Raw genomic sequence first — 26,830 nt, forward strand, 5'->3', positions numbered from 1 at the left:
CCATTTACAACGTCTGAAAACTTGAGATGCTAAAGGGAGGTGGTACTGAGAATGAGTTTTCTGAGCCTGACTTAGAAAAAGCTGAAAACTATTATAGGAGGGAAGAAGGACTGAATTCCTACAGTCACCCCAAAGCTCAGTTAACTGTGGTGGACAACATGGCCAAGGAAGTGGATGGTGGTAGCAGAGACTATGGAGACTTCTCAGACCACGCTTCAAGATGGACAAGGAGGGCTAACACTACTGGTTGGGGCCCCATTCTAAATATATCATCTCGATCCAAAAAACCATATAATACAATTTTTTTCATGCTACTTTCCTTAATGAATCTCAAATGAAACTTTATACGACTTTATTCTTGAGAGTTTCGGCAAGCAAGAAGAAATCTGTTCCTCGCCAGCTGTAAACTCCCTGATGGCAGACTCCATGTCTGACGGTGCTCCTATCCCTTTCATCTTTCAGGCATCACCAACCGCCCCCTCCGCCCCCGCCCCAGCCTGGCCTTTCCACTCAATACACATCCGACAAAGAAATAGACGAGTTTCTATAATATATATCCTATAGTAACTCATCCAGTAGTAGTTTTGCTAAAACAGACACCACTTTATTGATTTTTATTTTTGGCAGAGAAACTCTGTTTCTGTAATTAGCATGTAATAGTAACAGTCTTGTTTAATATCCAACTATTTTCCACAGATGATTCATCACAAGTAACACTGCCAAAACAGGATCTCTTAAAAATGTGGAAAGAGGAGGACCGAAGAGGGCGGTGGAGGAAGACCACCCCTGGCTCACCTCATCCATGGACACAACAGATAACAGGTACATCTGTGTGACTACCCCTAAATAGGACCTGACGACAGCAGAACAGATCTTGCAGCTAATCACAGCGGAGGCAACACTGGAAACGGGAGGAGGAACAGAGCTGTGGTTGGGAACCAAACCCCCAGTGACACTGACCACAGGAGAGAGCAGGGACAAGGGAGATCACACCGGACACCAGATACCCCAGCACAGGGAACACAAGCACCCACTGCATCTGGCCTTGAAAACCAGCGACGCTTAACTTAGGGAGCTTTTAAAATCAGCGGGGCTTAACTCTGGGTACCTTAAAAATCAGTGGGATTAACTCCAGGAGAGCAAGAGGACATAGGAAACTGAGTCCCCACCCTTAAAGAGCCAGCATATTAAACAGCTCCACCCAAGCACAGCACAACACCAGGAGCTTGAGAAGTGCCCATGGAATATGTGCAGGAGATTTACTTACGAATCTCAAACGTGCACTAGAGGGGCAGGGGTCTTCAGAAGACCTCCCCGAGAACAAAGCGCTGGCAAACACCATTTCTCATCCCTGCTCTTGGCCTAGCTAGCCAGACTTTTGCGGGAACCAGCACGAACACTCCCCACCTGTCTAGCTAGTGCTGTACCCTGTCCCCTCGTGTGCTCCTGTGGACTGGCCCCATCTAACCTGCCCGCCGTGGCAGGCATCCCTCCAAAGCGGCTCCTGCCCTGCCACACACTGCAAGCAGCCCTGGCAGGGCTCGGGGCCACTCCAAAAGTGCCACCTGCCCCGGGGAGAGGGAGAGGAAAGCCCACACAGCACGGCGTCCAGCTGCAGTAGCTGAGCCTTTTCGCTGGCTACGCAGGGACAGAGCCTTGCCATTCAGTGGGCCCGCAGCTGCGGCAGAGGCTGACTGCAAACACCTAGTCTGATCACTGACTTTACCCACCTACAAGCCCAGGTAATCCTCAGACGGGCACCTCAAGAGCACAAGGACCAAACGCTGTCCAACACACCCACAGCACACGAAAGTGGGTCACTGCAGCTGACTGGGCTGAAGACAAACGTGGCTCAGCCACGATAGCACGGTGCATGCCGTCCACATAGGAGACGCCCCTGGAGCACCTGCTTCTGGTGCCCAGGGCGCACTGTGCTACAGGGCATCACATGACCTCTTCTATGCAAGGCCACTTCTTTCAAGGCTGGGAGATGTAGCTGACTTCCCTAATACACAGAAACAAAGTTAGACAGAAACAAAGAGTCAGGAGTGTGTCCCAAATGAAAGAACAGGACAAAAATCACAGCAAAGGAGCTAAATGAGCAAAGATAAGCAAAATGCCTGATAAAAAAATAAGAGGAATGGTCATAAAGATACTGGACTTGAAAAAAGAATGGATAAACTAAGAACTTCAACAAAGAGAAAATGTAAAACAGAACCAGAGATGGGGAACTCAATAAGTAGAATTAAAAAAACACACTAGAAGGAACCAACAGCAGATCAGGGGAGGCAGAAGAATGGATCAGTGATCCAGAAGATGGGGCAATGGAAAGCAATTAAGCTGAACAGCAAAACAAAAAAAGAATAAAAAATGAGAGCATGTTAAGGAACTCAGAGACATCATCAACTGTATTAACAACTGCATCGTAGGGATCCTAGGAGGAGAAAATATAAAAAGGCAGAACTCTTATTTGAAGAAATAACAGCTGAAACACCTTGCCTAACCCAGAAAAGGAAAGAGACATCTGGATCCAGAAAGCACAGAAAACCCCTAACAAGATTAACCCAAGGATGTCCACACCAAGGCACAAAATAATTAAAATGTAAAAAAAGTAACAATAAAGAGAGAATTTTAAAAGTAGCATGAGAAAACACAGTTACATACAAGGGAAATCCCATAAGACTTTGGCAGATACATTCAAAGTGCTGAAAGGAAAAAACCTGCAAGCGGGGATACTATCCAGCAGGATTTTTATTCAGAATTGAAGATGAGATAAGGAGTTTCCCCAAACAAACATTAAAAGAGATCATTGCCACTAAAACATCCTTATAGGAAGTGTTAAAGGGACTTGAGGGGAAAGGAAAGGCCATAACTAGAAGAAGTTATGAAAGGAAAAAAAACTTCACAGATAAAAGCAAACTTCTAATAAATGTAGATTAATCATTTAAGAAAGTATGGAGGTTTAAATACAAAAGTAGTAAAATCAATTATATGTACCAAACTCAGCCAAGGGATTTCACATTTCACAACATAAAAAGATGTAAAATATGATATCACATACATAAGACACGGACAGGGTAAGTAAAAATTTAGTGCTTTTAAAATATGTTCAAACTTAAGCAACCATAACTTCATACAGACTTCTATACACATTAAGATATACATGAACCTAATGGTAACCACAAATCAAAAACCTGTAATAGATATACAACAAATAAAGATAAAGAAATTCAGGCATAACACTAAAGAAAGCCATCAAACCACAAGGGAAGAGAGCAAGAGAAGAAGAAAGGAATAGAGAACTATAAAAACATACTGTGTATGTGCATTACACCATACACAAAAATAAACTTAAACTAAAAACCTAAATGTGAGACCAAAACCATAAAACCCCTAGAAGATAACATAGGCAATAATCTCTCTGACATAGCCATATTTTTCTACATATGACTCCAGAGGCAAGGGAAACAAAAGCAAAAATAAACTATCGGGACTACACCAAAATAAAAAGCTTTTGCACAGCAAAGGAAACCATCAACAAAACAAAAAGCAACCTATTAAATGGGAGAAGATATTTGCAAATGACAGATCTGATAAAGGGTTAGTATCCAAGTTATACAAAGAACTTACACAACTCAACACCGAAGAATTCAATAAAAAAAAAATGCACAGAGGACTTGAGTAAACATTTTTTCCAAAGACGACATCCAGATGGCCAACAGACACATGAAAAGAGGCTCAACATCCCTAATCATCAAGAAAATGCAAATCAAAACCACAATGAGACATCACCTTGTATGTGTCAGAATGGCTAGAATCAAAAAGACACGAAATAACAAATGTGGGTGAGATTGTGGAGAATAAGGAACCCTTGTGCCCTGTTGGGAGAAATGTAAATTGGTGCAACTACCGTGGAAAACAATTTGGACATTTTTCAAAAACTTAAAAATAGAAATACCATATGATCCAGTAATATGACCACTAGTATTTACCCGAAAAAAACACAAGAACACTAATTTGAAAAGATATATACACCCCTATTTATAGCAGTTATTATTTACAACAACCAAGATATGGCAGTAATCCAAGTGTCCATTTATAGATGAATGGATAAAGAAGATGTGGTACATATGCATGCATGTATACATGTACACACACACACACACACACACACACACACACACACACAAGGAATATTACTCAGCCATAAAATAAAAATGAGATCTTGCCTTCTGTAATAACATGGATGGACCTAGAGTGTATATGCTAAGTGAAATATGTCAGGGAAAGACAAATACCATGATTTCAATTACATATGGAATCCAAAAAACAAAACAAACGAACAAATAAGACACAAAGAAACAAACAAACCTAAAACCAGACTTAACCGCAGAGAACAAACTGGTGGTTGCCAGAGGGAAGGAGGGTGAGAAGATGGGTAAAATAAATACAACTTCCAGTTATAAAATAAGTCATTGGGCACCTGGGTGTCTCAGTCGATTGAGCATCCAATTCTTGATTTCAGCTCAGGCTGTGATCTCACAGTTCGTGGGATCGAGCCCCGTGTCGGGCTCTGTGCTGACAGTGTGGAACCTGCTTGGGATTCTCTTTCTCCCTCTCTCTCTGTCCCTCTCCCGCTCGCATGTGCACACTCTCTCTCTGTCTCTCTGTCTCTCTCTCTCTCTCTCTCTCTCACACACACACACACACACACGCTCTCTCTCTCAAAGTAAATATTTTTTTTTTTTTAAACGTTTTTATTTATTTTTGAGACAGAGAGAGACAGAGCATGAACGGGGGAGGGTCACAGAGAGAGGGAGACACAGAATCTGAAACAGGCTCCAGGCTCTGAGCTGTCAGCACAGAGCCCGACGCGGGGCTCGAACTCACGGGCCGTGAGATCATGACCTGAGCCGAAGTCGGACACTCAACCGACCGAGCCACCCAGGCACCCCTCAAAGTAAATAAATTTTTATTTACTGTGTGAGCACTGAGGAATGTAGAAAATTTTGGATCAATATGTTGCACAAGTGAAACTGACATAACACTGTATGTTAATTGCACTTCAAATAAAAAAAGGTGGAAAAAAATTCATGATAAAAAAATGTTTGAGGTAACTTGAATTTAGAAATCTATGCAGAAATCACAAAACGAACACTGATTTCTTTTTCTGAAGATGAGGTGACCATACAACTTATCTTCCATCCTAGAATACGTTTAAGAGTACGAGGTGATAATACCACCACCACCAGGGCAGCATGGGTAAACCTAGACATTTGGTCACTGTAAAAGGGAGAAAAATGAGGACAAGAACTATTCACACATTGTGATTTTTCTTATTCAGGAGAGATAAACAGTACAGTTTGCATGGAAGTGAAGATCAGATCCTAGAGATAATTTCCTATGACACATTCTCAGATGAACAAAGATTTACAAATAAACAGAAACTCACCTCTGGTTTAGGGACAAAAGCCCGACCCGGAATGGTCAAGATGTGCTGAACGTTGCAGAGGTACTGGGCCATAACAGAAAGGCGACTGCGCTGTTTGCTTCCTGTACTGGCTGTAAGTCTCTATGGGACAAAAAGGAATTTTTAGCAAATAATTAATCCAGTCTGATTAGACGGAATGCAGCCAACATCCTATTATCTGTGGACACTAGATGGAGTGTTGAGATAAATTTTAAAACTATAGGCTATCTGACACATGATACACAGGCAGCATGGGGAACATTTTCCTCCAATATCAGCAGAAGCAAACCTAGGAAATGTGAATTATATCCTATATAATGCACTCAAAAATCCAGTAAGAAAACTTCCCTATCACTGGATGCTGGGGATTTTCAAACCACTGTTACATTATATAGAAGAAGGTCCTATATGAAACAAATATCAGTCTATATTTGATGAATGAAGAAATTAGTAAGCATAATTAAGAACTAAAAAGACTTATTTAATTTTATGAATTACCAAAATATATGAAGGAACATTTCCAACAGTGTGCTTTTCTTTATTTAAATCTAATAAGACTTAGGGTCGCCTGGGTGGCCCAGTCGGTTAAGCGGTGGACTTCGGCTCAGGTCATGATCCCACGGTCTAGGAGTGCGAGCCCTACGTCAGGCTCAGTGCTGACAGCTCAGAGCCCGGAGTCTGCTTCAGATTCTGTGTCTCCGGGTCTCTCTGCCCCTCCCCCATTTACACTCTGTCTCTTTCGCTCTCAAACATAAACATTAAAAAAATCTTTTAATCTAATAAAACTTTGAATATTCAGAACTCTTGGAGAGTATTCTTTTGTTTTTGCAAAAACCAGGAATTTCATCTTTTAAGAACCTAAACAATTTTAAAACGAGGTGTATCTCAATTTTTTTTTTAATGTTTTATTTATTTTTGAGACAGAGAATGAGCAGGGGAAGGGCAGAGAGAGAGGGAGACACAGAATCCGAAGCAGGCTCCAGGCTCTGAGCTGTCAGCACAGAGCCCAACGCGGGGCTTGAACTCAGTAACCACGAGATCATGACCTGAGCCGAAGTCGGACGCTTAACCGACTGAGCCACCCAGGCGCCCCAAAACCAGGTATATCTAAATTAACTCATAATTGCAATGCAATTTCAACCAAAATCTCAAGGGATGTTTGTAAGGAAATTTACACTAAATTCCCTAAAATTTTATATGGAAAGACAAAGGGCCCAGGATAGCCAGAAAGCTCCTGAAGAACATCAACATGGGGCAGGCTGGGGCAGACTCACCCCACCAGACATCAAAATTAAGGCCAAGTATGGCATTGCTCTAGGCACAGACCAACAGAACAACGGCCTTGGAAACAGACCCAAGCACATGTGGATGTTTGCTGTGTGACAGATGTAAGGCAGCAACCACTAACAGAAGAAGGATGGGCCACTCAATCTGTGATATTGGTAGAAGTAGGTATATCTACAGGAGAAAAGAGTAACTCCCCATCTCGTACCATAACCAAAAATAAATTCCAAGTGCATTCACAAAAATAAAGAGCAAAACTTTAAAATTTTTATAAGTATTTATTACTCCATGCTAGGCAAAAATTTCTTGAAGATGCAAAAGCAAAAGCCGTAAGAGACTGATCTTTTACTCTATTAAAATTTAAAACTTCCATAATAAAAAAACACTATAAACATAAGTCACAGAGAGAAGGTATTTGAAACTCCTTTGACAAAGGATTAGTGTTCAAAACATAGGAGAACTCCTACACATCAGTAACCGAAAGATAAACAATAGAAAATATGCTAAGAAATACACTAAGAGCACCCAGATGAACCATAACCATGAACTATGCTCAACCACATTACAAATTAAGGACATACACATTTCAGCTGTAATGAGATAAGCTTTCCTATCCACGAAATGAACAAAATTTCAACAACAACAACAAAAAGAGCCTGGCAGAACCTAGAATTGGTGAATATATGGAGCCAGAGGAACCCCCACCTACCGCTAGGGAGAACAGGTACACGCACTCTGCATTACAATTTGGCAAAATATACCGGACAGCCGAAGCGGAGGACACCCTCATGACCCTTTAGGTCTACCTTCAGGACGTGTCCTAGAGAACAGTACATATACTTCCACAAGGAAATACCGTGGAAGAATGTTCCCTACCACATCATACGTGCATAGCGTCAAAAATGGTGAAAAAAACATAAAGGCCCATCAACAGGAATGAATAAGCAAACTGTGGTAACTTTGACAATGGAACACTAAGTAACAGTTAAAATGAGTAAGAAGGTGTTACCAGCACAGATCCCAAAATAGAGCAGAAAATAATGAAGTGGCAGAAAACATGTGGAGTATGACTCCATGCATATACAAACTTCAAAACATTACCCCTCATTGTTTCCTGTGTGTGAACATATACGTATCTGCAAAACACATGCATGGGAATGATGAGTATCAATTTTGAGTACAACTCACAGGAGAGAAAGAAAGGGGGCAGAAGAGGGTTTTAAGCATATCTGTAACATTTCTTAAAAAAAATAAAAATAAAAATATGGCAATATGTTAAGATTAGACGTGACTGAGTGGAGGATGAAAAAAAGTGAGGCACACTGACTTTCAAAAAATGTACCCTGCTTCTCTATGTTCTTAGAGTTTACTGGATACTCTGAGCCTCTTCTAAGTGATACAGGGTCAGCCTTACAAAGGCCAATGGCTGCTGGATTAATCGCGGAGTTGAGCACGTGGGCCGTGTGCCACACCACTAAATGAAGGAGTGTTTACCGCACTGCGTTTTGTCTTCTTGCTTCACTGTCATGTGCAGATCCCTAAAACTCCCTATTATTTGCTACTTCTGACCTGTTTGGACACGAAAACCACACCATTTGGCTCGTGAGAGCTTTGCCTTACGTAGGTTTTAAAACTGAGATGCCCGGGGCGCTTGGACGGCTCGGTCGGTTAAGCATCCGACTTTGGTTCAAGTCATGATCTCACAGTTCGTGGGTTCGAGGCCCACCTCAAGCTCTGTGCTGTCACCCGGGAACCTGCTTCAGATGCTGTGTCTCCCTCTCTCTCTGCCCCTCCCCTGCTTGTGCCCTGTCTCACTCTCGAAAACAAACGAACGTTAAAAAAAAATTATTAAACTGAGATGCTCAGAAAATTTCCTGTGGGGAAAGTAATAGATTTCGTAGCATCTGTTTTGTTACTCAGAAGCCATCCCTCCACCTCATCCCTCTTTTTAAATTACCTGGCTCTGGTCTATATTTAGACAGTTGAAGTGACTGGGAGGCCCAGTTCAGGATAAGTGATAGGCTGCTACAATATAAATGACAAAGCAAATTGTTCCTTAGTAAACTGTAAAACCAAGAAATGCAGATATTCAAGCAAAAAAAAAAAAAAAAAAAAAAAAAAAAGACAAACACCAGAAGCACGTATTTAAAGAATAAGCTTATGGATCAAAGGGTCGAAAATATTTCTAGTTTCTCACGAATTTCTTTTGGAGCTTAAATGTACCATTGCCACGAAAGTAAAAACTTCAAAGTGCACTGCACAACCGGCACAATGCAAAGCAGTTGTGTAAAACTAAAATCTAGCGTGAACTTAATCCCAAAATAAAAAAAAAATAAACCAGGGGTGCCTGGTTGGCTCAGTCAGTTGAGCGTCTGACTTCACCTCAGGTCATGACCTCACAGTTTAGGAGATCGAGCCCCACATAGGGCTCTCTGCTGTCAGTGCAGAGCCCGCCTCGGATCCTTTTGTACCCCTCTCTCTCAACCCCTCCCCCTAACTCTCTCTCTCTCTCAAAAATAAATGAACATTAAAAAAAAAGAAAGTCTGCATATGAAAATTAGTATTTACGCTGGATTGTTTTCCAATATTTTACCTTGTATCTCAAAGGTGTTCTCGCTGATGAATTCAACAAAATTTTAAAAATCACTTTAACCAAAGAGCAAACCAGTGAGGCACAGAGGGTAAACGAATTGGACGTGAAGGCATGCTTAAGTATATTTCACTCAGGGTGCTAGGTAGGCCTCCACTCCTGCCAGTAAAGCCTGACCCCTCAACTTGACCCATCCAAACTTTGCAGCAAATACACCTAGGCTGTGGAGATGAAAATGTGTGGATAACACACCTGAATTCAGAAGAAAGCAGCACACTCATTACGGAAAAATTCAAGCCACACAACAGAAAGCTCTGCAAAAGGTTTCGTTAAAAACTGGCACAAGAGGGGCACCTGTGTGGCTCAGCTGTTTAAGCAGCTGACTTCTGTTCAGGTCATGATCTCGCAGTTTGTGGGTTTGAGCCCCACATCGGGCTCTGTGCTGACAGTTCAGAGCCCGGAGCCTGCTTCGGATTCTGTGCCTCCCTCTCTCTCTGCCCCTCCCCCACTCCTGCTCGGTCTCGAAAAATTAAATAAACATTAAAAAAACATTTTTAACCCCCCCCCCAAAAAAAAAAACAACAACAATAACAACAAACTAGCACAAGAGTTACATGGTCAAAATCAGTCATCCAAACAGGACTTAATATTTCTATGATAGATACGTTATATGGAAAGCTATTAAAGTTCAAACTCCGTTACAAGGTAGAGATTTTAACAACAAAAGGCCAGGAAACCAAACCAGTTAATTTTTCAGTAAAAGGAAACCTCTAACCCTGGAGATTTTAAAAGCCTTCTGAGGCAGTTTAAGAAAAACCAGGGGTCAAAGATTTCACAAAGACAGTGTTATTTTCTTCCTCATTCATCTAAAATCATTTGAAGTAGAAAAATTAGGCTTATTCTTGGGAAGCTACACAGCCAAATATCAGGGACACTGAAAACGACATACTTCCTGGCAAGGTAACTCCCTCCCTCCCTGCTAGGGAGGGACCATTAAGCAGCAGGGGCCCCTGAAGATGGGAGGAGAGCAACAAGCTGATCCTGGACCCAGAAAGGAAAGACCACAGGTCCGGTCACACGGAGAACTTAAACATCGTGACTGCAGCAGAAAACACACGACCTGGGTTCAAGTTCAGCTTTCCCTGTAACTAGCTCTGTGACCTTCTGCCAGACGTTAACTTACGTTGAGCCTCAGTTTCATCATCTATGAAATGAGGTTAGGTGAGATTTGTTAAGGTCTCATTTACTGCTACACAGTCTGATTCTATTTTATGAGCTGGAACTTTATACTGTCTATATGTTCTTTAATGTGTGCGAGCTGAATTCTTAGCTTTAGACCCTGCAGACCTGGAGACAAGAGGACTGTGCTCAGTTGCTTCTGCTCTACAACTCAACAAAGCCAAGCAAAGTGAATGCCTAACGAGCGCTATCTGTGGAATATAAAATTACAAATACGACACTGTCAAGAGCAAACAGAGGGTATATGAGAAAATATTGCTCGCCATATACTGTCCTGTTTAGACTTTCACTTGCAAAATATGAAAATTGGTCAGAGGACCAGTGTTAACCATGCTTCTGGAGCATTCCATAAATTATAGACTCAATGTAAACTCTTCTTGATACCCGTACTAAAATTTAACTAAAATCAACATTTTTTTTCTGGTTAAAGAAAAATAATTGCATATGCTGAAGTTAAAGCAACACTGTTATTAATAATCACAACTGACATTCTGAGTCACTGAAAATATTCCTCCACCTCTTAAGCCTCTGTTCCTTTGCATTTTCCCCCAAAAGAATTAGAGTACATAGTGTTTTGCATCTCTATTGTGTTATTCGAGAACAGAAATACCATAATAATCATGTCATCTGAGAAAATAAAAGTCCAAGAACAAATCAAAAGGCTGAGAAAACAAGAAAACTATTAATATATGCTCAACTCAAACACACAGAAGAGAGTTAGAATCATAAGCCGGCAGTGACATGGGCCTTAGGACGGTAGTGATGCCTTACAGTTCCTAACAAACACAAAAGGGCCCTACATTTTTGGGATGGAAAATTCTAAGATGGCTGAGAAAAAGATTTTATGGCTAAATACCCTAAAGCGAAGGTTCCTATCCTCGGCATTGCTGACGTTTTAGGCTGGTAAATGTGGAGCGATTCTCTGTTGTTGGGATTATCTTGCGCACTGAAGGATGTCTACCGGCATCCCTAACCTCTACCCACTAGACACCAAAAGCACCCCCCAGTCGCGACAACCAAAAATATCTCCAGACGGGCAGAAGTGAGGAATACAGCAAAGCAGGAGGATCCCGAGCTCACTCCCGTGAACACAGCACAGCTTCAGCTGCGTACAGAGCAACTCTCCCTGAGAATGACCTGACGACTGGGAGAACAGCGGAGGTAGCTGTAAATATAAAGACAAAGCCTCAAAAAGGGAAAGAGGAACAAAGACATGGTCAGGTCAGGAACCAAACCCAAGAGTGAGAGAAGATATATCCCAGGTGCAAACATCCTCCCTGAGAAGTGAGGGGTTACAGCCCCACACCAGGCACCCCCCACCCTGGGGATCTGCACCAGGAAGTTAAGTTCCCATAACTTCTGTCTCTGAAAATCAGCTGGGTTTTGCTTTGGGAGAATTAGAAGGCTAGTGGAAATGGAGATTCTGTGCTTAACGGGACTACACATAACCTCACTTGCCCCGAGACTCCGGAAAAGAGGCAGCCGCTTGAAAAGTGCCTGGGCCATATGTGCAGAAAATATATTGCCTGATTTTAGGGAGTAGGCCAAAGGGGCAGGGTTGTGTAAGAACTTTATCCAAGAGTGGACATGCTGGCAGGCACTATTCTTCTTACCCTGTCAGCCTACGCGTCCGATGCTGGCGGGCACCAGTCTGACACTCTCCATATCCCTTTCTGGCACCGCTTGCCCTGCCCCGGTGTTCCCCTGAAGACCTGCATTGCCGAACCCGCCTTCCTGCCAGGTGCTCCTGGACTCCTACCCTGTACACCTGGCAGAGAGCCTCGTGGAGACTGTTGCCCCCAAAATCAACTCTTGCCGGGGAAGTGGGTGGGGCATCTCTGCCCCCCAGTGTACCTGTTGCAATCACAGCCCAGTGCCAACAGAGGGGTGCATACAGCCAACAGAGGACACCCCTGAAGCACATGGTTCTGGTGACTCACGGCACACCTTCCACATAAGGCCACTTCCTTCAAGAACAGGAATCCCAGCTGACCTACCTAGTATATAGAAACAAATACAGAGTTAGACAACATGAGCAGACAGTAGAAAAGGTTCCAAACAAAACAGGACAAAGCCTGAAAAAGAACTAAACAAAAAGAGATAAGCAATCTACCTAATAAAGAGTTCAAAGTGATGGTTATAAAGATGTTCACCAAACTCGGGGGGAGTGGATCAACTCAGCAAGGACTTAAATAAAGAGATAGAAAATATAAAAAAGAGCCAGTTACAGCTGAAGAATACAGTAACTGCAAGGGAAAACACAACAGAGGGAGTCAACAGCAAATCAGGGGATGCAAAAGAACAGATCAGTGATCTGGAGGACAGGGCAGTAGAAATCATTCAGGTTGAATGGCAAAAAGAAAAAAAGAATGAAAAAAATCAGGATGGGTTAAGGGACCTCTGGGACCACACTGGGCACACAACACCCATCTTATAAGGAGTCACACAGAAAGAAGAGAGAAAGGACCAGAAAACTTAATTTTAGGAAACAACGGAAAAAGCTACCTAACAAGGAAAAGAAAACACAGATCCACGTCCAGGAAGCAGAGATACCCTAAACAAGATGAACCCAAAGAGGTCCATATGGAGACAGATAATCATTAAAATCTCAAAAATTAAAGACAAAGAAGGAGTCTTAAAAGCAGCAAGAGAAAAGCAACTGGTTATATAAAAGGAAATATCTATAAGAGCTGATTTTTCAGCAGAAAATCTGAAGGCCAGAACACATGATATATTCAAAGTGCTGAAAGAAAAAAACCTACAACCAAGAACACTCTACCCAGCAAGAAATATTATCATTCAGAATTAAAGGTGAGATAGTTTCCCAGACAAACAAAAGTTAAAGAAGTTCATCACCACTAAACCAGCCCTTACAAGAAACGTTTAAGGGATTTCTTTAAGCAAAACAGAAAATGCCATAACTAGATGAAAATCACAAAAGAAAAAATTTCACTGGTAACAGTATTATACATTAAAGGTAGTAAATCAACCCCTCATAAAAGCTAGTATGAAGGTTCAGACAAAAGTAGTCAAATCAATCATACCTATGATAATTAGGAATACACAACATAAAAAGACATAAAATAGGACATCAAATACATAAAACATGGGCAGGAATGATAAAATTGTAATGCTTCTAGAATGGGTTCGAACTTAAGCAACCATCAAGTTAAATAGACTGCAATGTTCCTAGGTTGTTATAGATAGCCAGAAGGCATGAGGTGGGGTCAAGGGAGATTGTTTTGTCTTTTAAAGTTTGTTTATTTACTTATAAGAGAGAGAGAGAGAGAGCTAGCGTGCAAGAGCCAGCTCTGGAAGGGCAGTGAGAAAGAGGGAGGGAGGGAATCTGATGCAGACCCTGCAGAGCCTGATGTGGGGCTCAATCCCACAAACCAGGAGATCATGATCTGAGCTGAACTCAAGAGTTGGATGCTGAACCGACTGAGCCACCCAGGCTCCCATTTTGTTTTGTTTAAAAAAAAATTTTTTTTTCATGTTTATTTATTTCTGAGACAGAGAGAGTCAGAGTGTGAGCAGGGGAAGGCAAAGAGAGAGAGGGAGACACAGAATCTGAAGCAGGCTCCAGGCTCTGAGCTGTCAGCACACAGCCTGACCCAGGGCTTGAACTCACAAACCATGACCTGAGCCGAAGTCAGTCACTCAACTGACTGAGCCATCCAGGCGCCTTTTTTTTAAAAAAAATTTTTTTAATTTTTAATTTTTTTTACTTATTTCTGAGACAGAGAGAGACACAGTTGTTTTGTTTTGTAAAATAGAGGACATTAGAGCAGGTTTCCTTTTTGATCGTAGTAATCCAGTAAAGAGGGAGTAATCAGTGATGGAAGAGAAAGAAGGTAATAGTTATAAATCATGATTTTAAGATTATGCCAGGTCAATAATTAAATAAAAGTCTCTGAAATTATATGAAAAACTTCCAGAAAAAGCTCCTTAATTCAGTTTTAAATTCCTTAATTTTGAATAGTTCTGTGAAGATTTCTGGTGTTCTGTTAGCTGCTTCTCATCACTTGTTTTTAAGCATTTAATTTTGAGTTTACATGTACCCAGAATTCTGCTTGCTCAGTTTAACTTTCCTCATAATTTATACATGTCCTAGATACTGAATCTGTGTCCACGTGAATATTATTCTGTTGCGATCAGAAGATCAAGTTTTGGGAGCCGGACTAGCTTGGCCTAAGTCCCAGCTCTGCTACTTGGTAGCTGTGTGGTCTTGAAGAAGCTAATTAAAACCTCCGACCTTCAGTATCCTTTCCTATCAAAAGTTGTAAGTCGCAAGGATGAAAGGTTCAGCACAGGGAATACAGTCGGTGGCGTAATACCTTGTGTGCTGACACATGGCAGCTACTCTTGGGGCAAACACAGCACAACGTGCACAGTTGCTGAATCCCTACGTTGTACACCTGAAACTAACTCTGTGTGTCAATGTCAATTAAAAAATACTATTTCATTAGCTTGCTTTGAGGCTTAAATAAGAAAACGGACCTAAAGTGGCATCGATTCCATAGCAGACATTCCATAAGTAAGAGCCGATATTATCATCAGTACCATACAGGCAAATTAAAAACAAAGTGAAAAATATTCATATAATTAAAATTTTACAACTGTAAAACTCAATAAATTGCCTAGTGAGTTAAATGACAGAAATTTCTTCTGAATCACTCAAGTAATCTCTGCTTTCATATAGCTTTCAAAAGGTATGCATTAAATATTTTATGGAACTAGACAGAGGCAGTGGTTGCCCAACAGTGTAAACGTACTACATTTGAGTCAGTCACGCACTACAAAAAAAAAATGTCTCCAGATACTGCCAAATGTCCCTGAATGGGGGGCTGGGGGCAAAATCGTCTCCACAGAGAACCACTATTCTCAAGTGGAACATGGGTAAAGAGAGAGGGAGAGATCTAAGGAATAGAATTCTTACACATGTGTAAATGCAGAGGAAGGCATCTAAAGAACAGAACTAATGTGACTACATTTTATATATACATGTGTTGTGTGTGTGTGTGTGTGTGTGTAATTCTCACATATGTATATAATTCTCTCAGGGGAATTCTGATATTAAAAAGTTGTCTACAAAAAAACAAGTATGAAGCTGAATAAAACGTATGAAACGACACTTTACATACATAAAATGTATGTAAATTAAACAACAGCATTACGGGACTATGAGCACAGACACCGGAGAAAGAAGGTGAGAGGTGAGCCTCACAACTGAGCAGCTACAGCCTGGAAGCCATACTCAGGCAGCAGCACAAGCAGGAGTAGAAACAGAGCCCAGTGGTCTGCCTGACAAGAGGAGACAGACGCCAGGCTCTGGGAGGCCAAGGCAGCCAGAACTTGTGAGGCACACTACTGGATATGTAAACACACACACACACACAGACAGAGACAGAGACAGAGACAGAGACAGACAGGGGGCATGGGAGACAGGAAAGGGGAGGGAGCTCCTGAGATATGCAAAGGGATCCCTTCAAGTCTCTGACAGAGCATCGATCTAGAAGTGCATGAGGTTGGGAGGCTGGAGAAAGTAGCATCAGAAAGTGGGACAAATGCAGGTCACACAGGGCTAGAGGTAGTCTGTACACCCAACAGCCAAGTAAAGAGCCCTTGAAATACACGGGATACTGGGTGGATTCCTTAGAAAGGTTGTGACTTAATAGTGTGACTTTAATTAGCCTCAGATTAAAGGCTGCTATAGACTTGTCATAAGCAAGCTTAAAAGCAAGCTCCAAACCAATATGCATGTGACTCATCTTTGTGCCAGAACAAAACCCACCACTCAGGCCAATACAACAAAATCCAGCCCTCCACAAGATTAAACAAAACAGAACAAAACCTCACAATATCTAGCATCTCGCCAAAAATTACCAGGCTTGTGGGGTGACTGGGTGGCTCAGTCGGTTAAGCATCCAACTTCAGCTCACGTCATGATCTCACGGGTTCGAGAGTTTGAGCCCTACATCGGGCTCTGTGCCGACAGCTCAGAGCCTAAAGCCTGCTTTGAAATCTGCATGTCCCTCTTTCTCTCTCTGACCCTCTTCTGCTTGTGTGCTCTCTCTCTCTCAAAATTAAATAAATATTAAAAATAATAAAAATTACCAGGCTTGCAAAGCAGCAGAAAAGTAGGACCCATAGAAAGAGGGAGGGGAAAAAAAGCAAATGGTAAAATGATACAGAAATGACAGAGGTAGTGAAATTAATAAGCAAAGGTCTTACAACAGCTATTATAAATATTATACCTATGTAAAGATGCCAAGGAAAGCATGAACATGATGAAGTAAGGGACAATATAAGACCCAAATGGAACTTCTAGAAGTAAAACTACAATATCCAAAATGAAAACTGAATAAAATTAACAACAGATTAGCCACTGCACAACAGGGTAGTGAATCTGAAGATACAGTAACTGGAAACTTTTTGTTTTTATATTGTTGGTGTTTTGAAGTATATGTGTTTGTAACAGTTAAAGTGTGATACAGGTGAATTCAACGTATCAAGAGTTCTACGGAAGCTGTTCTGCAAAATATTACATACTATACAAACTATTCAAGTCAGACAACACCATTTTTTCAGTGTCTTTTCAACTGAGAAGAATCCTATTCTGAGGTGGTGCATACAGAGCAAGCTTTGTTTTTGTTTATTTTCTTCTACAATAGCTTCATATTTCTCTTTCATTTCTGTCGATTCTAGGTGAGGCAGCTCTATTTCTGGATTTTCTAGGGGCAGCAGCTCCTAAGCGATGCTTTAAAAACGCACAGCACTATTAGGTTTCTCCGGTTCTTCATAGAAGGCTGCCAATACCCTGGTCAGTGTGTCCACACCCCCGACTTCTCCAGGCACCTTTAGGACTGCTCGTGCTTTGAGACGGTGCCTTTGTTAAGGCGCCACTGGGACAGTGGCAGCAGGGTGGCCGGTGGGCTCTAGGAACTGGAATTTTTATGTGTGAATTATTTTTTTTATTATGTACGGTGAACTATTAAATTGCTTCAATATCCAAGCATTCACTAAATCATCTTTTTTTTTTTTTTCCTTTGCTGACACAGGATACAACCGTTATCAAATATGAAGTTGTCTGATTCTGGCTTTTTTTTTTTTTTTTTAATTTTCTTAATGTTTGTTTACCTTTGAGAGAGAGAGACAGACACAGAACCGGAAGCAGGCTCCAGGCTCTGAGCTATCAGCACAGAGCCCAATGCGGGGCTTGAACCCACGGACAGTGAGATCATGACCTGAGCTGAAGTCAGACATTCAACCAACTGAGCCACCCAGGCGCCGCTGATTCTGTGCCTTCTAATGTAGCCGTCACTCAGTTTCATAATGCGTCACAGTGCTTCAGTTATTAGAGTTTACAATACATTTTTAACATTTGATAGGCAAGGCTTCTCTCATCACTCTTCTTTTTTTCAAAATTTCTTTTCCATTCTTGCAGGCCCATTCAAGATGATCCCTGGAACTTTACTCACTACATTTCAAGATGTTGCTGAAAAAACATAATTGGGAAAAATGAAGCATCTTTATAATACTCATTTTTTTTTTTCTTCCACGGTTCTATTTCTCTTGATTTAGCTCAGTGATCTTCTGAGACTCTCAGTAAAGTTTTGTGATTTTTTTTATACAGGTCCCTCTTTTTTCCTTTGGTTTCCAGAATAAATAATTATATATTTCCAATAACATTTTTACTTGTCTTTCTAACAGTGATATATTTTGCTTGCTTCAATCCTTCCTGTATTTGATTTTCTATTTATCACTAATTCAACTTACCTATTCTTTCAGTATATGCAAACATGATAGGTGTCTTATCAAATTCTTTGTGCTACTCTGAGGTGAACTGAATGTTCTTCTGAGGATTCCATGCTCTGTCTTCTGTAACACCGGGCCTTTTGTCTCCTAGATTCATACAATCGTTCTCCTTGGTGTCTCTAATCAGACCAGTGCGATAGAGGCTTTGTCATTATGTCAGAGGTGTTGGTAGAGGTTAGTGAAGAAGTGCTAAGTTCACTGGGGTCATGTATGAAAAGCAGGAAAAGTGGCTTCTATTTTCACCATACACAAAAATCAATCCCAAGTGGATTACACATATAAATGTGAAAAGTAAAACAATAAAAGCTTCTAGAAGATAACACAGAAGAATATCTTCATGATATCAAGATATAAAGAGTTCTTCAATAAGACACAAAAGCACTAACCATAAATTTACAATTAAAAGCATCTGCTCTTTAAAGGATACCATAAAGACCATAACATGCCAAAGAGGAGAAGAAGAAATTTGTGACACTTAATAAAAGACTAGTACGAAGACCATGTTCGAACTCCTCCAAATATAAGAGAATAAGACAAGCAATCCAACAGAAAAATAAGCAAAGGGCAAGTACTTCACAAAAAAGATGCTATCTCAAAGGTCCATAAACATGCAAAATGGTGCTTAGTTTTTTAAAAAAGTTCATTCTGAGAGAGAGAGAGAGAGAGAGAGAGAGAGACAGAGAGAGAGAGAGAGACAGAGAGAGAGACAGAGAGAGAGACAGAGAGACAGAGAGACAACGCATGTACAAAAGTGAGGGAAGGACAGCAAAAGAGGGAGAGAAAGAGAACCCCAAGCAGGCTCTGCGCTGAGCACACGGCTTGATCTTGACCATGAGATCACGACCTGAGCCAATATCAAGAGTTGGCCGCTTAACCGACTGAGACACCCAGGTGACCCCGGTGCTCAATTTGATTAAAAATTTAGCAAAAGACAAAATAAAACCACAAAAACACACCATTCAGCTCTGATTAATACAAAGTACAAGTCTGGCAATATCAAGTACTGGCAAGGATATGAAGCAAAATGAACTCACACACACTGTTGGTGGGAATATAAACAGGCACGATGACTTCAGAAAGCAAATTAGCATTATTTAGCCCAAGTGAAGATTGGGGGAACTTAAGACCCAGCATGGCCACTTCTGGATATATTCTCTAGGGAAAGCTTGCTTATGTGCTCCAGCTGACATAAATAGAAGAATCTCCACGACAGCTTTGTTTGTAAAAACACTGGAAAAGGATTCCAAAACAGGAGAATGGACAGATAAATTACGACTTAGTCAAAGAGTGGGTAGTGTATAACTACACAAATAAACTACAGCTATGGGCAGCATAAGTGAATGAGGAGAAAAGAAGTACATAGTGCATGAATCCATTTGCGTAAGTTCAAAAATGGAGAAAACTAAAGTATATTAATTATACAGATAAGAATCTATGTGCCAAACTAAACAGGGAATAATAAGTTCCAAATTCATGGTACTGATTACTTTGGTAGCAGGTGGAAAACCAGAGATACAATCAGAATGAGGCATACAAGAGGGTGTCAACGATGTTGGGAATTTAACTATTGAGTTGAGTGGGGTGATTCAGGTGTTCTTTTTATTAAGCCATACGAATCTATCACATACTCTTCTGTATTTGTAAGTCATAATGAAAAATTAAAAAAAAAAAACAACACTTATAGTCTGCAGATCCCCTCATTAAACCTCTGCAGCACAAAACCTGCCCTTGCTTATTACCCCGTAGGATTATTTTCTAGAGAGTGACCTGGGAACACTCCCGCCATGGGAATGCAGGCATAGCAGGCCCAGCAGAAGTAGGGGATTAAGTGAAAGTCTATGTACTGCATAATCAGACACCAACCTCCTTCCCTTTCTCCAAGCCGACTGATTACCGCATTCTTCACCATCTCATGAAGTTCAATGTATCAACTTTAACCGATCACAGGCCAATCCCTATGTATTACTGTATCAGCAGCATCCCACAGATGGCGTCTCTCACTGTTCTATGGCCCTACTGTGTCCCTGTATGTAGGACACGGCCTTCCTGGCTGGCAGCACAGCACTCGTGTTCTCCACGGAGAGCTCACAGCAGTCACACCTGTCATCATCATGACATGCTTAACTGTTGGTTGAGCTGGTGTTGGTGTGTATGTGTAATGGAGCATCAACTTAGAAAACACAGTCTGTCACAAAAATGCAGTATTACTTTGTTTTGGAATTCGAAGAGCCAAAAAAAACAAAAAAAACCAAAAAAAACCCACACACGGTCAGAACTTACCTCTGCCACTTCCTTTTGAAAAGTCAATGTCATCTGGGTTCTGCCATAAACAAAAGGTCCATCTTTACAAGAAACATTTTCAAGCCACTTGATAATCAGTGGAGTTGATACGCTAAAAGGCAGATTTCCAATAATATGTACATTTGGAGGATCTGGTTAGCAGGAGGAAAAAACAACTTGTAACGATTTCATCAAAGTGTTCTGAATACTATTTTGGTTAAGAATAAAAGTCAAACTGGGTACTAACAGCGTCAAACAAAAATACATGAAACGACATGGCTACCTATTTTTCAGTCCATTTATTCTTCAAAAGCAATGTTTCCTCATCGTCACCTTTGAATTATTAAGAAAAACATTCTACCTTAATTAGTGTTCAAAGTCCTCAGGTTTCCCGGCTTAGGAAAAATACGAAAGAGACCGGATTTGAGGGAAAAGGTAATTTGATCCGGACGTGAGGAGGTCAAAGTGCCTATGGGGCACCCAGGTGAAGCTGTCAGAGGATCAGATGCCAGGAAGGGGGTACAGGCTGCACAGACAGATGGAAGTGTCTGCCGCACACAGGTGTAAGTTAACCACAGGAGCAGAGGAATTCCGGCAAATCTGGAGCACAAGAGCAGGTGCTCAAGAAGAAAGAGCTCAGGAACAACATCTAAGAGGTAGCTGGAAAAAGAACCACCAGCAAGGAACAGCTAGAGAAAGTCGTACAATGTAGAAGGGAAAACGGAAGGACCTGGTGTCAGGGAAGACAAGAGCAGAGAAAACGTCCGGAAGAGCAGGTAACACTCAGATGAATGCCTGAGAACCCCGTCAGATAAGGTTTGAGAGAGGAATTCAGGAGGTCACTCTGACTCCGGTGTGACTGGGGCCGGACCGGAGACCTGAAGGCAGTGTGCCGAGAGGAGAGCCGGAAGGCGGAGGCAGGCAGTGGCCACCTCTCTGAAGGAGCCTGGCGGTGCTGCGGCCACACACACACACACTGGCGGTCAGGCCAGCAGTACATATTCTCAAGGGCTTTATAGGCAAGTAACACACCCCATGTATCTACGGATTCCAAAGAGTTGGTACATAGCGGGGACCCGACTGTCTAAAAAATGAAGACCCTTGGCTGGCCATGGAATGCGAGACGCTGGTAACTGGGTGTGGCTTCGTTTACTAAAACACTTCTTTTTTTCACCATTTGGAAAAAGTAACACTTCATAGTTTATCCCATCATTACAGGGTGTCATAAAAATAGCAAGCTTATTTGTCATAAAAATAGCAAGCTAGGGTTTAGAACCCTAAACATTTGAAAAATAGGAGACAAATAAAATAGAAGAAAAAGTAATTAGATTTATCATTTTGGAAAAGAGTAGAAAAGCAGAAAAAATTATAATGCATACTACGTATTCAATTCTGTTTTTATAATATTTAATATAAATGTGTAATGTTTGTAATGTATAATAGCATTAAATATTTGTACTATAAATAATTATAAAAGAAAATAAGAAAACCAACCCCAAATCACTTACCATCTTCCCACCGTCTTTTAAGACTTTCTGGAAAAGCCCTTTCTATCTTATATGTCAACACATCACCATGGACAATTCTCAGTTTTCCAGGTGCTGCATCGGAAAGCATCTAGTTTACAAAAAGATCAATAAAATGAGTTCACACTTTGGAGAACAGTGAAACACACACTCTCTCTCTCATTCTCTCTTTCTCTCTCTACACACACACACACACACACACACACACACATCCCCTGCACCCAACATAAAACTTGATTCTTCATGGTTTAAAAAACAACAACCACCACCCAGATGCAGTCCCCTGAAGCTTAGGAAGTTTAAGAGCAGGAGCGAGTACATGTATCACTAACATCCCTTCTAAAGGAGATTATAAGGACGAGGTGACCTTCTTTCCACATTAGGTATCACCTCAAGAGGCTCAGACACCCTTGGCTCCAAGTTAGGGAACTTTTGCCCTGAGCACCCCTTGGTGCTGCTGATTCTCTCTCCTAACCTTCTTCCTGCCTAATTCTGGCCACTGGTAGGAAGGATGAAAGAAACACCATAGAAGCCAGAGAAGAGACCCCGGACCAAGGCACCTACTTCGTAGATTACTCCTGCCTTTGGGTAAATGCCGTGCCTTGCACATGCTTCTTTACGGCATTATGACCTACTATCTCGTAATTGTGTATAGAGAGGTTTCTTCTCCCTGTGATAACATATGCTCCTTAAGGGTAGCACCTGTTTCCCATCTATCTTAAGGTCCCCTGCAGCTACAAAGTGCAGAGTAGGTGCTTCACATTTTTTGATAAGTGAATAAGCGAACGATCAACCATAAAACGGGAAAACTCCTCCTCCCAGCCTGAGATTTGAGATTCTCAAAATTTGTAAAGTCAAGAAACTTGCAAAAAATTATTTCACTGATAAATCAGGTAGAATTATACAAGTAACACTTCAAAAATACAGCACTGAAATGCTTAAACTGGTAAGAAGCTAAACATTTCAGTTTGGGAATCATCTAGTCTGGTATATTTAGTCATGGTAGTTTAGCAAAAAAAAATTGTGTATCTCCAATACTATTGTACTTATAGATTATTTTAAATTACCAAATTTGCTAAAATTTAATCTGATGAGTTCCAGACAATAAATCATGGAAAACATAGTAACTCCAACATACTATGAATAAAAAAGGAGGTAACTCTCTTTGGGACAGGCTCTTATTGCATAAAAACTATGCATTTAATGACCGCATTTACCATTAATGAAGAATATTAGTTGCTTTATAGAATTCTGCTTCACATAATTAAAACAAAACAAATTTGCATACCAAAAACAGAGCAGAAGAACTAAAAGCTTATGCTTCATGATCGTATATAGAGAAAGTAATAAAGTAATTAGTAATTAAGACTAAAAACAAAACCATGTAAACTTAGATCTTTGGCATTAATATACATGCTCTGATAACCACGTTTGAAATGTTAATTTTTTAACATTTACCTGATACACACTCAGCTGCATACCAGAAAACTGGTGTAACACACGTTAACCTTCCTTCCCTAGGTTTAAAGTTGTATTTCTAGCCGATTTCTTTAGGATTGCCCTTCAGACTTAAGTCTCAGCCAATGACAAAGCAAATCCTCCCAAGACTACTCTGTAGCTTGATCTTCCCCTTTCAGACTCCCCACTGAGGAAGAAATGAATACTGGTGACCATAGCTTTCTGTGAAAGCCTTAAAGCAATTATGGGGGGGGAAAATGCCACACAAACTGAAATGATAGTATGAATGATTACAGACAACAGCCACTTAAACACCTAATGATATTCAGCAATGACACACATTTTCTTACCAACCACTAATAGAGAATGATGTTTTCATTACCATGACAGTATTTGGGGGATGGTGGAGAGGTGGGAAAGATCACCATTACAGCCAGAAGAGCACCCCTACTTTATACTTTAAAACCCTGATGGTGTTAGCTCATAATGTGCTCAAAGCACAGCTGACTACAAATGCAGGCACCCGATTATAGTCAAATGAGTATTTTTACAGACACACGTAAGTTGTTCCATCATTTTTATTTTAGTTTTTAATGCCATATCCTTCCAAAATGAGATTTAAGTCAGTTTAGAGTAAAAGGCATTCATCAGATAAGGCTGTAAAAGAAGAAACAGAAAACCAAACAATGAAAGAAGCAGGTATGTAAATCCTACAGGTGTTAGCTCTGACAATTTATACACTGAATTAGAGAATTTTTACTCTCTACTGGAAATAATTATACTAAGTCTCCAGGAGAGACAATGTTTGTTTTTTTTCTTCCTAGCATTAAGTTTTGTGAGGGGTATATGGAACAAAATAGTAGAGAATGCCTTTAACAAAAATGAGGAAACAAATGCAGGAGTATTCTTCATAGGGTCACTTAAAAAATCTCTCGAAGTCAAGGTTTTAGAGATTGCTTTTCTGCAGGGGGCAAGCACCTAAGGTCCACCTAGGTAATCTGTTGGTGATCTCATTTGATGAGGAAATTTTTTTTTAAGTTTATTTATATTTACTTTGAGAGAGACCACACATTCAGGGGAGGGGCAGAGAGAGTGGGACAGAGGATCCAAAGTGGGCTCGGTCGCGACAGAAGAGACACCGATGCGGGGCTCGAACTCAAGAACCAGAAGATTATGACCTGAGCTGAAGTCGGACACTTAACCGACGGAGCCACCTAGGTGCCCCTGATGAGGAAATAATTTATGCGACTTTTGGAACTTATGCACAACTAGAAATTCCTTGAGAACAAAGAACTATATTGAATGGCCATTTGGTATGTTTTATGCCACCTCTCATGGTGGGTGAGGGACTCCTGGCAGCCAGCATTGTAGAGTGAGCTAAAGCATTAATTACACGGCCTGGTGATATTACCTTCTTCCTGACCTGTTACATAGTAGGAACCCAAACACTGTTGAAATAAGTGCTAGGCAAACTGTTAGGAAAACTATATGAGAATGAAGGATCTATAATACAGAATGATAGGTGAAAAACAATTTTTATTCTTCTGTAGAACACACAGAAAAGACTAATGCTATTATTCAAAAGGAATTTAAGATAATGTTACAATAGGTATTTTTTTTTTTTTTTACGGAAGAAGATGACAGCATGACTTCAAAAAGTCTCCTTATTTTTTAAACAGGACCAAAATATGCATGGCAGAAACTCATGTACTCAGTCTCATCAAGGATTTAGAGATTTAATAAACTTTATATTCAAATAGTGCTTACTCCTTTCAGCGTTAACATTTCTTAAAGAGAAACTTCTACAGTAGCCTATCTTTTTCTTGTCTGATTGCTATGGCTAAGATTTCCAGCATTATGTTGAATAAAAATGGGGACAATGGACATCCTTGTCTTGTTCCAGGTCTCAGAGGAAAAGCTGTCAGTTTTTCACAATTTAGTACAGCATTGGCTATGGCTTTTTCATAATATGGCCTTTATGATGTTGAGATATGTTCCCTCTAAATCTACTGTATTGAGTTTTTATCATGAATGGACGTTGTACTTTGTCAAATGCTTTTTCTGCATCTATTGAAATGATCATATGGTTTTTATTCTTTCTATTAATGTGATGTATCACATTGATTGATTTATAAATATTGGACTACTCTTGCATTCCTAGAATAAATCCCACTTGATCATGGTGAATGATTTTCTGATGGATAATAATGAAGTAGCAGAAAGAAAAGTTAAGGAAACAATCCCATTTACAACTGTACCAAAAATAACAAAATTCCTAGGAATAAACTTAACCAAAGAAACAAAAGACCCATACTCCAAAAACTATGAAACCCTGATGAAAAACATTAAAGATGACACAAATGGAAAGATATTCCATACTCCTGGACTGGAAGAGACAACATGGTTAAAATGTTCACACTACTTAAAGCAATCTACAGATTCAATGCACCCCTATCAAAATACGAACATTTTCACAGAACTAGTACATATTACCCTAAAATTTGTATGGAACCAAAAAGACCCCAAATAGCCAAAGCAATCTTGAAAAAGAACAAACCTGGAGGTATCACAACCACAGATGTCAAGATATACTGTAAAGCTACAGTAACCAAAACAGTACAGTACTGGCAAAAAAAAAAACCAAACAAACAAACAAACAAACAAACCACAAGACACATGGATCAATGGAGCAGAACCGAGAGCCCAGAAATGAAACCAAGTTTGTAAGGTCAATTAACCTTTGACAAAGGGGCAGGGATACAGTGGGAAGAAAACACGGTCTCCTCAACAAATGTGCTGGGAAAACTGGACAGCTACATGCAAAAGAATAAAACTTGACCACTTTCTTACACCATACACAAAAATAAAATGGATTAAAGACCTAAATGTGAGACCTGAAATCACAAAACTACTAGAAGAAAACACAGGCAGTAATTCTTTTGACATTCGCCATTAAAAAAAAAAAATTCCAGATACATCTCCTCAGGCAAGGGAAACCAAAGTAAAATTAAACTACTGGGACTAACCAAAATAAAAAGTTTTCTCACAGTGAAAGAAACCATCAACAAAACACAAAGGCAACCTACTGAATGGGAGAAGATATTTGCAAATGATAGATCTGATATGGGGTTAATATCCAAAATATATAAAGAACTTCTACAACTC

At 40.5% G+C, this 26,830-nt stretch overlaps 1 protein-coding gene across 3 annotated transcripts in view; it reads right to left on the bottom strand.

The window, feature by feature from the left end:
* Positions 1–26,830, bottom strand: part of TFB1M (transcription factor B1, mitochondrial) — a 79,688-nt gene that overhangs the window by 24,079 nt on the left and 28,779 nt on the right. For all 3 annotated transcript variants that reach the window (XM_060616987.3, XM_060616984.3, XM_060616985.3), the window contains 3 exons: positions 22,190–22,298; positions 20,682–20,833; positions 5,453–5,572 (listed from right to left, as the gene is read on the bottom strand). In XM_060616987.3, the coding sequence (XP_060472970.1) occupies positions 5,453–5,572; positions 20,682–20,833; positions 22,190–22,298 (381 nt within the window). The remainder of the gene's footprint in view (positions 1–5,452; positions 5,573–20,681; positions 20,834–22,189; positions 22,299–26,830) is intronic.

This window comes from Panthera onca, chromosome B2 (assembly GCF_046562875.1).
Source record: "Panthera onca isolate mPanOnc1 chromosome B2, mPanOnc1 haplotype 2, whole genome shotgun sequence".
Classification (NCBI taxonomy): domain Eukaryota; kingdom Metazoa; phylum Chordata; class Mammalia; order Carnivora; family Felidae; genus Panthera; species Panthera onca.